General features: G+C 37.7%; 1 protein-coding gene across 1 annotated transcript; it reads right to left on the minus strand.

The window, feature by feature from the left end:
• Positions 1-7278: 7278 nt before the first annotated feature.
• Positions 7279-11231, minus strand: LOC146930121 (uncharacterized). Its single transcript, XM_085701756.1, has one exon. It carries the CDS (start codon positions 9697-9699, stop codon positions 8314-8316), a length of 1386 nt encoding a protein of 461 aa, XP_085557882.1. The 5' UTR covers positions 9700-11231; the 3' UTR covers positions 7279-8313.
• Positions 11232-12652: the final 1421 nt, after the last annotated feature.

Genomic DNA, 12652 nt, shown 5'->3' on the forward strand with positions numbered 1-12652 from the left:
AGGTTATATGGTTTATTAGATAAACTAAACTTCGAATTTAATGAATGTATAATTGTGTAACTATCCTTAGGAAACTAAAGGATATTATTTTTACATCTTCTTCTTTGACAAAATTTGTTTGTCGCTAGAACTGGAGTATTCCTTTTCAAGGAGTATGTCTCTACAGGAGCCAGTGGGAGTGATGTAGAACTTGAATTAAGTCAAGTAACACAAAATACATATCTCTCTAAGAATGAAACACGAGTTGATTCAACAAAGGGTTGTTGTTAAATCATCAGTTTGAGTAGCACAAGATCTAAATGGCTTGAACTTTGAGAAGTGGCTATATGTCATGGGATCTTATAAAGAATCTATGTACACAAACCATATATGGATATTGGAATGTGATTTTTCTTTTAGAAAACTGACATGGATGGTATTATGAATACCTTTAAGATGTGATTGATTGTAGAAGGTTTCATGCAACTCGTGATGCAAATCATGACGAAACTATTACATCATCATAATGCTTAAATCTAACGATCCCACTTGTCATTATTGTATAATGCAAATTCTAGGAGATGGACAACGATGTTGCATTCTTTAATTAGAATGACCTTGTATATGTATTTGACATATATGTAGGGTTTCGTTAATCCAAAGGATGCTAGAAAGGTATATATATTACAAAATTCATGTATGAATTGGAGCAGACTTCTTGAAGTTGAATTATTTGTTTTATTAGTGAAGTTTTATGAAAAACTTTGATTAATAAAAATCTTGTGCACACAAGGAGAATAGTGGGAGCATTGATATTAGTTTGGTGGAGTATGTGGATGACATACTAGTCACCAAAACAATTTATCTATACATGTGAGACATGGTTAGAAAATTATTCCTAATATGTACCAAAATTGATTATAGTGTTCGACACTAGAATACCTTCAAGAATATCCTTGGATATCTTAAAGGACTATGGATTGTTTCTTGAACATGGATGAAAGAAACATTGTAAATGAGTTACAATGATGTTGACTTTCATATAGGTGTACAGTATATCCAGATCGTAATTTGGAATAAATGTTATGCAAAGATATAACCTATGAAACTTGTAAAAGTACAAGCTTCAGATAGTTGTTGTTTCTATTACAGATGTCAAATATATATGATTTGGATTGTTTAGCTCATAATTGAGTGAAAAAAACACGTGTTTCTTGCGTTGTGGATTCCATTAATCTCGTCTGAGGTAAAATTGGTTTAAATCTTGCGAGCAATGAAAAACTTGATCTCACCAATGATCCAAATGTATACTTTGACACTTCGTTTTCTTTTCGATAGAAGATCGAAAGTGGAAATTGAAAGAAGTATGACCTACCAACATAGGAAAGAGTTCCTTATCTGCTAGTAGAGTATCTTGCCCATAGTGTGCTTAATGCTAACACTTGACCAATAGATATTGAGTTAATATTTGATTGGCTTTTAGTGCTAGTGGGAGATTGTTGGAGTAAGCCCTAATAGCCAATCTATGTTGATTGGGTTTGGCTTTGGATCATGATTGTCGCGTCATTTTTCGGAGATCAAGGCTATTTGATTAGCTTTTGACTCACTTGATTATTTCACGACCGAACATTTAATTTTTAAGAAAAGGGGGAAAAAGTTCAAACTACCCCATATTTTGAAAAGATTTGGGTTCGGGGGTTAGTTACATAAAGGGAAGGTATTAGCACCCTTTATGTCCGTAGTACTCTACGGGAACCTCTTGATTTTATTAAATTAATGTGCTATAACTTGCTTATTTTGAAAAAATGGAGTTTAAAACGATAAAAGAAAGGAGACCTAGTTTATCTACATTTTATTGATTTGGAAGGACGAGTGTCCTCTGCCTACGTACCCGTGAGGGATCAAAACCTCGTAGTTCGGGGTTAAAAAACTGACGTTTGATTGGTTGTGTGTTTTTTATTAGTTTTGAAAAAGGTTTTAAAATGAAAAAGCCAAATGGCAAAATGAATTTGTTTGTATTTTTTATATTAAAGAAAAATAACTTAAAATATAATTAAATTGATTGAAGTTTGATTAAGGAAAGAAAATGAAAAAAACGTCACTTGATTTAGGATCAAGGTTTATTTAAAAAAATATTTTTGTGTTTTTTTGTAATATTTGCATGTTTTTGTTGTTTTTAAATAATTGGAATAAAAATTAAACTAACGGAGCAGAAAAATAAGAGCGTAGGTACCCTATGGTGGCGTTGGACCACCACGAGGACCTTTTACCTAAACTACAAAGCATGAAAATAAACATACACGCACACACACACACATGCACCTAAGCTATTACAAAAAAAATCCTATTAATACATTCTAGGGTCTGCGAATAAGAATAAATTACACAATGCCTAATTTGTACATTCTAAAATATGCGAAAAAATAAACATGCATGAATCATTTACATTGAGCCTATATATACATTCTAAGTTCCATATGATAAGAAATAAACAACAAAATAAATATGTATGCCATAGATGAATGAATGGTACCCATGCAACCTAATCTAATAAGTATGAGAATAATAAAAATGCAAAAGAAATAAAGAAAATGCAAGACGAAATTAAAATGTATGAAGAAATAAGAATAAAATGATGTGATGCAAGACAGGGGTGTAGGAATTAAAAGGGGTGTGCAGAATAGTAAAAAAGGGTTGGGCCCTAATGATGCATGTTAGGTCGGTTTATGGGTAGCTGGAGCGGGTCATGGGCTATAACCGAATTGATTACAGCCGCCAGATTGTGACCAGGGGGCAAAGAGGGCCAGGGTGCATGGTTGTTAAGGTGCGTGCGCACACATAGAATCAAAGGGGTATAAATATGGGTTGTACAGCATTTTCATTCATTTTCCATCCAACTTTCTCTCTCTTCCCTATTCTTTCCCTCATCTCTCGGTCTCCTCTCTGTTCCTTCATTCATGAGTCTACCGGCAAGAGTGGCGGCGGCCGGCCGTTAGGAACGGCGGCGCCGCCGTAACCAACACCAACAAACTCTTTTTATTTTGATTTCCTACTTTCTACTCTAATTCTTTCCTTCCTATTGTTTTCTTTTTATGATTTTTTATCAGTAACTCTCAAACCTTCATAAATCAAACTATATATACACAAACAACACAAAGGATGAAAAGAAACTACCTTTTACTTGTTCCTCTTACGGATTTGAGGTTGTATTGCACCGATTGTGACGTGGCCGGTTTGCTTCTTTGATTCCGGGTCAGCCTCGTTTGAATCGATGTGCGGTTGCGTACGTTGCTGGTGACGTCGATGTTAGATTCTGGTGATGTTGTAGTTCGATCCGTCTCGTCCGTAGGTTGTTGATGCGTGTTGGTGACAATTTTGAATATATTGCTTGCGATTGCTTGTGATTTTGCGTCGTGCCTGGTCTTGCGTGAATTGGTTTGGGTTTATGAGGATTATTGATTGTTGCAGTGGGGTTTGTGTGTGTGGAACAGTTTGGAGGATTGGATTCTGTGCTTGGATTGACGCATGAATTGGTTTCTGGTTTTGTAAGTTTTGAATTGCTGTGTTTGTACGTGAAAAGAAGGGTTCTTGATGTGTGTTGTTTTTTTTGCAGGTTTATACGATGAGGAATTTGTGAAAATTGCGCGTTCTTGTGATGAATTTCGGTTGATGATTTTCGTTGAAAAATTCGGCCCCCTTTGTTGATGTGCAGATGCTGGTTTTATAGTAGCAGTGTTAGGTTTTAGAGTTTGTTATGGGAGGCAGAAAAGAAGGTGGCTTGGGGAGGAGAATTGCAATGTTTGTTCCAGACGTGACAACTTGAATTTGGATTTTTATCAACTAAGAAAAATAAATAAAAAACAAATAACAAAAGGATGAAAATAAAAGAGGATAACTACATGGACTTGACTTTTGGGACTTATCACTTAATAAAAAAAAAAAAATAATAATAATAACAATAAAGCAAATAACTTTTTATGAATTAAAAATAAATGATAAGAAATAAAAAAAGAAAATAAGATAGGGACTAAAAAAAGAATGAGATTTAAATAATAATAATAAAAAATAAAGAATTAGGATTTTAAAAAAACAAAATTAAAGTTAATTAAAAACTTAAATAAAGGATGGAAATTGAAAACAAAATAAAAGAAAAGAGGGTCCGACTCGTAATAAAAAATGAGGTATTTTAAAATACCTCTCTCCCGAATTTTTACTGAAAAGACAGAGACTGATCGTGGCCAAAGGACACGTGTCGGTGTATAAATGTGGGATCCTTAGGTCAAAAATTGGGGTATGACAGATGCCCCTATTTAAGTTTCTTCGTCCGGAGATTTGAAGATGAAATCTTTAATTCGATCGGAGCGAAGAGACTTAAATATAAAGTACACCAATTTTGGACCTAAGATGCTATGAATGCTCGTGAAATGCTTGTATGAATGCAGGACGACAAAGTTGACTCGACTGAGACGAGAAACAACGACGGGATACCCAAATTCGTTGAAGAATGGGATCCGACTCCGCTAGGGAATGTAGTTTCACTGGGGAAAAGATTGTCTACTACCGTATCGGTTTGGAACGATAGCTTAATGAAGACAAAACTTTTTAGTGACATCACTTGAACAACTACGTCGGGGATGACACTTTTGAAATTGACATTGAAATTGATTGAAATTAAAATTGAAATTGAAATAGAAATTGATTAGTGACATCACTAGAACAACTATTGCTGGGGATGACACCTTTGGACTTGAAATTGAAATTGATTGAAATTGAAATTGAAATTGAAATTGATTGAAATTGAAATTGAAATTGAAATTGAAATTGAAATAGAAATTGATTAGTGACATCACTGGAACAGCTAACGCTGGGGATGACACTTTTGGACTTGAAATTGAAATTGATTGAAATTGAAATTGAATTGGAATTGAAATTGAAATAGAAATTGATTAGTGACATCACTAGAACAGCTATTGCTGGGGATGACACTTTTGAACTTGAAATTGAAATTGATTGAAATTGATTAGTGACATCACTAGAACAGCCAACGCTGGGGATGACACTATTGGAATTGAAATTGAAATTGAAATTGCGATTGAAATTAATTAGTGACATCACTGGAACAGCTAACGCTGGGGATGACACTTTTGAACTTGAAATTGAAATTGATTGAAATTGAAATTGAAATGGAAATTGATTAGTGACATCACTAGAACAGCCAACGCTGGGGATGACACTATTGAAATTGAAATTGAAATTGATCGAAATTGAAATTGAAATTGAAATAGAAATTGAATAGCGACGTCGTGATAAATGCGACCATGTATGAATGATGTTGTGTATGATGTGTATGAATGAAAGTAATAATGCGTGAATGTGTGAATGGATGAATGAATATAATGAGTGTATAGACTGGATTGTGATAAATGAATTTGATGAGACGAGACAAGGCAGGTAAGATGGGAAGCGGATTGACATCGCAGTACAAACACTCGGCAAACTTCCTTGGTGATGATGTTATTGTGAACAAATCAAGCCGCTGACGGGGTGGAGTCTGGCACAAGGTAGCAATTGATGCCCTTGGGGATAAAGCTCATTGTTGACCAAAAATCTGGAAGAAGTCGCCATTTGTAAACCAACGCGGAGTGCTTTTCCCCTGGCATGCTTCGACAGTCATTTTTGTATTTTTTTTTTGAAAACCCCTAACTTTTGCTTGGACCGCCCTTTCGGGTTTTCAGTCCACCGGGAGTATATTCCTTTTCTGTGCCCCTAATTTTTGCCTGGACCGCCCTTTCGGGTTTTCAGTCCACCGGGACGCTCTCTATTGCCTAAGCCGCCTTTTCAGGTTTGCGACTTATCGAGCATTGATTTTTTTGTATCATTTTTTGTATATATTTTTTTGACTGTGAAAGCATCTTGCTTGACGCAGAGGTCCCCTCCATTGTGTTTAGACATGTTTCTCTTCCGGAATGTAGCCGTTCTCGAGGCGGATGCTGATGTACGCCTCGACTACTCACAAGTTCAAAGAGAGTGTGTTTGTTGTTCATACTTTTCAAAAGATGTAAAAAGGTTTTTGTATTTTGAAAATTTTCGCTTCAAGTATTGTCATCAAAAATAGAAGAAATTTTGCAAATAGAATAAATGAGAATTCCAAATAAATGGGCACAGGCTCAATTTTGATGAATCGAGTGGTGACTAGCCAATGGCATGGCTCCACGGATCTTTGAAAATTTTGGAAAATGGTAAATATAATGGGAAGGGTACATTGAACACAATAACCGTTATATTCCCTGACAACTTTGAATGCCCCAGTTCCGAGTCTTTGATATGCAGATGCTTCGAATCGGAGGCTCTTTTGACGACTGGATGCCCCAAGTGGACTGTGCTGACTGATGCAGTTACCTGTCATGATCCTTAACTTTTGCATAGATTGCCCTTTTGGGTTTCAATCTATCAGGATAATCATCATTTTTTTTTTGTCTCTAATTTTTGCCTGGACCGCCCTTTCGGGTTTTCATTCCACCGAGACGCTCATTTTTGCCTAAGCCGCGTTTTATGATTTGCGACTCATCGAGCTTTTATTTTTTGACAGAGTATTTCTTGACTGCACCAGCATTCATGGGACGTGTGAGTTTGTCACCATCCATAGTCACAAGAGTCATTGCACATGGGCCTTCATAGTTAGGTGTCCACTTGCCCCTGGAGTCTGGCTGAAAAGTTGTACAAAGTTCCATTCTTGAAATTCGTGGGGACGAACCTTTTTGTTAGAAGCTTGTTTCAAACCTCTTTTAATATGTTTGCACAACGTCGTCACGTGTTTAAATTCGATCAAGCGTGGACTTTAGCAGAACTCCTATTGACGGGACTTCGACCTTCACGGAAAGCACGACCTCCATGTTGCATATTGGGGAAGGACGGGGGCTGCCCCTGTTGAAATGTGTACTGAAGTACGATATTTGAGCAAAGCGAATGGTAGCACGCCAAGCCAGTCTTTGTATTTGAATGTCATCTTCTGGACAATCTCCTTGATATTTTGTTTGCAGCTTCAATGGCTAAGATGCCCCAATATGTGAGAGATCTCGTCGGGAATCTCTTCATTTTCCTTCTTCAGCTTCGGACACAGGGAACTCAAAGTTGGAAGAGAGTACATGGTTAATGTGTTCAACGGGTTTATTAATGCATGATTTGATTATTGACTTTGACAAGCGTAAGTTATGATTATGCAGATATTTGAGAATGATTATATTTTTTGGTTTTTTGTATTACCATTTTTCCAGAACAAAGCACAAAATAAAAAAAAAGTCGGGATCAAAACGACCTTTTTATTAATGATGAAAATGCTTAAAGCAAAAAGCCCTACACCAGTTCACTTTCGTCTCGGGCAGAACGAAAGGGTTTTTTTGAAAAGCAGCAAACAACAAACCAACGCATTATTTGAACAGATAAGTAGTAGAAGGAACATCAAAGACGACCCAAATGTGGGTTGCAAGTACGAATTCAATCTTCGAAGAGCAATATATTGGCTTCAATCAGCTTCCGGACTTCAATCTTCAAAGAGAGACAGTGCTCAATGTCATGGCCGGGTGCTCCTTGATGAAAGGCACATGAGAGGTCAGGTTGATACCCAACCGGCAACTCGTTAGGCACTCGAGGAGGCTTTCTAGTTTTGACAAGGTTCTTCACGAGCAGGATGGGCAGCAGCTCCGCATACGTCATTGGGATTGGGTCAAACTGCATCTTTGGAGCCTGTTGTCGAGGCTATTGTTGATGTTGGCGTTCGGGCCTTTGCTGGAACTGCGGCTGCTTTGATTCGGCCTGGAGCGTTGTGATCTCTTGTTCAAATTGATACGTTCACTCTTTTTGTTTGCACGAGTGTTGTAGCTGCGAGTCGACTTTGGATGAGGACAGTCGGACCACTTTTGAGACAGATTGACCTTTTATGGAAAAGAAATTTTGTGAGACTCGGGATCGAGACTATGAAATGCAAAATGATGCATGATGCTTACGCAAAAATAGACATTTTTTTTATCGAAGGACTTATAAAAGCAAATTTGTAAACATCATAATTGAAAAATTCATGGACTAATTAAAGTACTACAAGATAATTCCCTTTTAACAAAACTGAGCCAAGGGATAGACTCCAAAGTACATCACAAAAGCTAGAAAATAACATAAAGTGGTGAAACATCTGGGAGACTCTTGAGCTCTTGTAGTAGACTACTCCTCAAAATCTGGATGGGCGCCGGCGAACATATCCATGTACTCCTTCTTCCTTTTAGAATCTCGCCTGAGTATATCATCCTTCTGCTGGAGGAGATCATTCTGCTTAACAATTAGTTAGCCTAGCTTGAGAATTTCACGATCCTTTTGCTCTATCAGTCCATCCTTTGTCTCTACCTGAGCCATAACCATCTCATACTTCCTCTTCCAATTGTTCCTTTCACGTGTCATCTCGGCCAACTGGTACTGGAATTCTTCCATATTTTCAGGGAGTACGGGCAGTGGGGGAGCCGGAGTAGTTGAAGATAGGACTCTGGATAAAGTGTAAGGCATCTTGTACGTTGTAGCTCTATCAATGACCCATTCTGTGTAAGAGCTATGGACGAAACTTGATCTTTTTCCCATCTTGCTCCTCTCTTTTCTATGGATGGCATGCCAAGCTTGTATGAATTTTTCCCTCTCATTTGTGTAATCATCATGGTTATGGTAGAATACGCTGGACAAATCGAGGTATAAAGGTTTGGCTTTGACAGGGTATCCGAGTTGTTGTTGGGCAAGGATAGGGTTGTAGCTAATTCCTCCCCATATTCCGATAAGAGGTACATTAGGGAAGTCACCACAGTGGATAATGACGGTCTTGGTATCACTGGCTGGGTTGTACCAAACTATGTCTACGGGGGTAAGGGACATGATTCTTTGGGACCACGAGAGCTTTTCAGGGTTTTTGATGAAGGGCTGAGTTCGAGGTAGATGAGAGGTAAACCATTTGTAAAGTAAGGGTGCACAGCAGAGGATAACCCCACGACCAGCTAGATTACGATCATGAATGGAATGGTAAGTGTCTGCAAGTAATGTAGGGACAGGGTTTTTGGTGAGGAAGATTTTGATGGCGTTGATATCAACAAAGTTGTCAATATTTGGGAAAAGTAGGAGCCCGTATATGAGTAAGGCTAAGATGGAGTGAAAGGCTTTATTGTTGGGTAGCCCGGCGAAGAGGGAGGCTTTTTGGAAAAGGTAATGTGTAGGCAAGCATTGGAGTTGGGGTTTCCCTTTGATGGTAAGTTGAGCTTTCAATTCAGAGGCATCAAGGTGAAGAGCTTTAGCAATGGTTGAGGCTTCAGGATTGGGTTCAAGGCCATGGAAGGGTACTTCATTGGACACAGGTAAGCCAACCAAGTCAGAATATTCTTCAAGAGTGGGAACCAATATGAAGTCAGGGAATAGGAAGCAATGATAGAGTGGGTCATAGAATTGGACCAACGTATTGAGGACCCCTTCTTCAACTTTTGTTTGGAGGATACTAAGTAGTCTTCCATGATGAGCTTGAAAGTCCTCCGGACTGGTTACTCTCGATCCTAGCTCCCTTAGCTTCAATAAATCGGGTTTCTTGAAAGTGTACTTCCTAGTGCTCCTTATTATAGGATTCATATCTACAACATTTACAAAAAGCTTTGTTTTAAGTCCTTCGATGTTTAATGAGAAAAAATCGATTAATGAATGCATGCATGCATGATTATGCTACACAAACGGTGAAAACATGGTGAGGTTTAAGGTCCATGATGATGGAGTCAAGGGTAACAACGCCATTTGGTAAGGACTAAGGTTCTCATTTGTAATTGTAACAAGGGTTCTACCAAGTTCCCAGAGTTGTCAACCACTTCTGAACATTATCGGGTTGCGGAACTACTTCCGGTCCAACAATGTTCGTAAGAAAGTCTCGTCTGAGTGTAGTATCGCGTATCAACCAACTCAAGACTACTCTTGATTAGCCACCGCACTACGTCCTAAAAGGCCAAGATAGGTTAAAGGTAACTAAAGGTCCTCAACATTAACAGTCACTTGAAAATAGTAATGCCAATCATGACTACTCATGTCGACACAAATTACTTCCAAGAGACCTCCGTTGAGTGGGGTTATCACATGTGCCATATCCCGAAACTTGCTCTCGGTATGGGACTTTGATTATACCACCATCCTATCTTATGTTTCTCTCAAGTCCGGGTGTAGGACTTATCTCACCACTCACGTTTAAGAAAGGAGAAAGAAGAAGGAAGAACAAATATATACACGAATTTCCATCTTTTATTTTTTTTTATTTTAAGCAAGTTATAGCACAAAATTTAAATAAAGTCAAGTTAGGCTCAACCCTCTTAGGAGATCATTTTCCCCAGTGAAGTCGCCATTTCTGTCGCGTCATTTTTCGGAGATCAAGGCTATTTGATTAGCTTTTGACTCACTTGATTATTTCACGACCGAACATTTAATTTTTAAGAAAAGGGGGAAAAAGTTCAAACTACCCCATATTTTGAAAAGATTTGGGTTCGGGGGTTAGTTACATAAAGGGAAGGTATTAGCACCCTTTATGTCCGTAGTACTCTACGGGAACCTCTTGATTTTATTAAATTAATGTGCTATAACTTGCTTATTTTGAAAAAATGGAGTTTAAAACGATAAAAGAAAGGAGACCTAGTTTATCTACATTTTATTGATTTGGAAGGACGAGTGTCCTCTGCCTACGTACCCGTGAGGGATCAAAACCTCGTAGTTCGGGGTTAAAAAACTGACGTTTGATTGGTTGTGTGTTTTTTATTAGTTTTGAAAAAGGTTTTAAAATGAAAAAGCCAAATGGCAAAATGAATTTGTTTGTATTTTTTATATTAAAGAAAAATAACTTAAAATATAATTAAATTGATTGAAGTTTGATTAAGGAAAGAAAATGAAAAAAACGTCACTTGATTTAGGATCAAGGTTTATTTAAAAAAATATTTTTGTGTTTTTTTGTAATATTTGCATGTTTTTGTTGTTTTTAAATAATTGGAATAAAAATTAAACTAACGGAGCAGAAAAATAAGAGCGTAGGTACCCTATGGTGGCGTTGGACCACCACGAGGACCTTTTACCTAAACTACAAAGCATGAAAGTAAACATACACGCACACACACACACACATGCACCTAAGCTATTACAAAAAAATCCTATTAATACATTCTAGGGTCTGCGAATAAGAATAAATTACACAATGCCTAATTTGTACATTCTAAAATATGCGAAAAAATAAACATGCATGAATCATTTACATTGAGCCTATATATACATTCTAAGTTCCATATGATAAGAAATAAACAACAAAATAAATATGTATGCCATAGATGAATGAATGGTACCCATGCAACCTAATCTAATAAGTATGAGAATAATAAAAATGCAAAAGAAATAAAGAAAATGCAAGACGAAATTAAAATGTATGAAGAAATAAGAATAAAATGATGTGATGCAAGACAGGGGTGTAGGAATTAAAAGGGTTGTGCAGAATAGTAAAAAAGGGTTGGGCCCTAATGATGCATGTTGGGTCGGTTTATGGGTAGCTGGAGCGGGTCATGGGCTATAACCGAATTGATTACAGCCGCCAGATTGTGATCAGGGGGCAAAAAGGGCCAGAGTGCATGGTTGTTAAGGTGCGTTCGCACACATAGAATCAAAGGGGTATAAATATGGGTTGTACAGCATTTTCATTCATTTTCCATCCAACTTTCTCTCTCTTCCCTATTCTTTCCCTCATCTCTCGGTCTCCTCTCTGTTCCTTCATTCATGAGTCTACCGGCAAGAGTGGCGGCGGCCGGCCGTTAGGAACGGCGGCGCCGCCATAACCAACACCAACAAACTCTTTTTATTTTGATTTCCTACTTTCTACTCTAATTCTTTCCTTCCTATTGTTTTCTTTTTATGATTTTTTATCAGTAACTCTCAAACCTTCATAAATCAAACTATATATACACAAACAACACAAAGGATGAAAAGAAACTACCTTTTACTTGTTCCTCTTACGGATTTGAGGTTGTATTGCACCGATTGTGACGTGGCCGGTTTGCTTCTTTGATTCCGGGTCAGCCTCGTTTGAATCGATGTGCGGTTGCGTACGTTGCTGGTGACGTCGATGTTAGATTCTGGTGATGTTGTAGTTCGATCCGTCTCGTCCGTAGGTTGTTGATGCGTGTTGGTGACAATTTTGAATATATTGCTTGCGATTGCTTGTGATTTTGCGTCGTGCCTGGTCTTGCGTGAATTGGTTTGGGTTTATGAGGATTATTGATTGTTGCAGTGGGGTTTGTGTGTGTGGAACAGTTTGGAGGATTGGATTCTGTGCTTGGATTGACGCATGAATTGGTTTCTGGTTTTGTAAGTTTTGAATTGCTGTGTTTGTACGTGAAAAGAAGGGTTCTTGATGTGTGTTGTTTTTTTTGCAGGTTTATACGATGAGGAATTTGTGAAAATTGCGCGTTCTTGTGATGAATTTCGGTTGATGATTTTCGTTGAAAAATTCGGCCCCCTTTGTTGATGTGCAGATGCTGGTTTTATAGTAGCAGTGTTAGGTTTTAGAGTTTGTTATGGGAGGCAGAAAAGAAGGTGGCTTGGGGAGGAGAATTGCAATGTTTGTTCCAGACGTGACAACTTGAAT

The sequence above is a fragment of the Medicago sativa genome, chromosome 4 (assembly GCF_051527215.1).
Source record: "Medicago sativa cultivar Bolivia chromosome 4, Bolivia_mono, whole genome shotgun sequence".
In the NCBI taxonomy this organism is placed as follows: domain Eukaryota; kingdom Viridiplantae; phylum Streptophyta; class Magnoliopsida; order Fabales; family Fabaceae; genus Medicago; species Medicago sativa.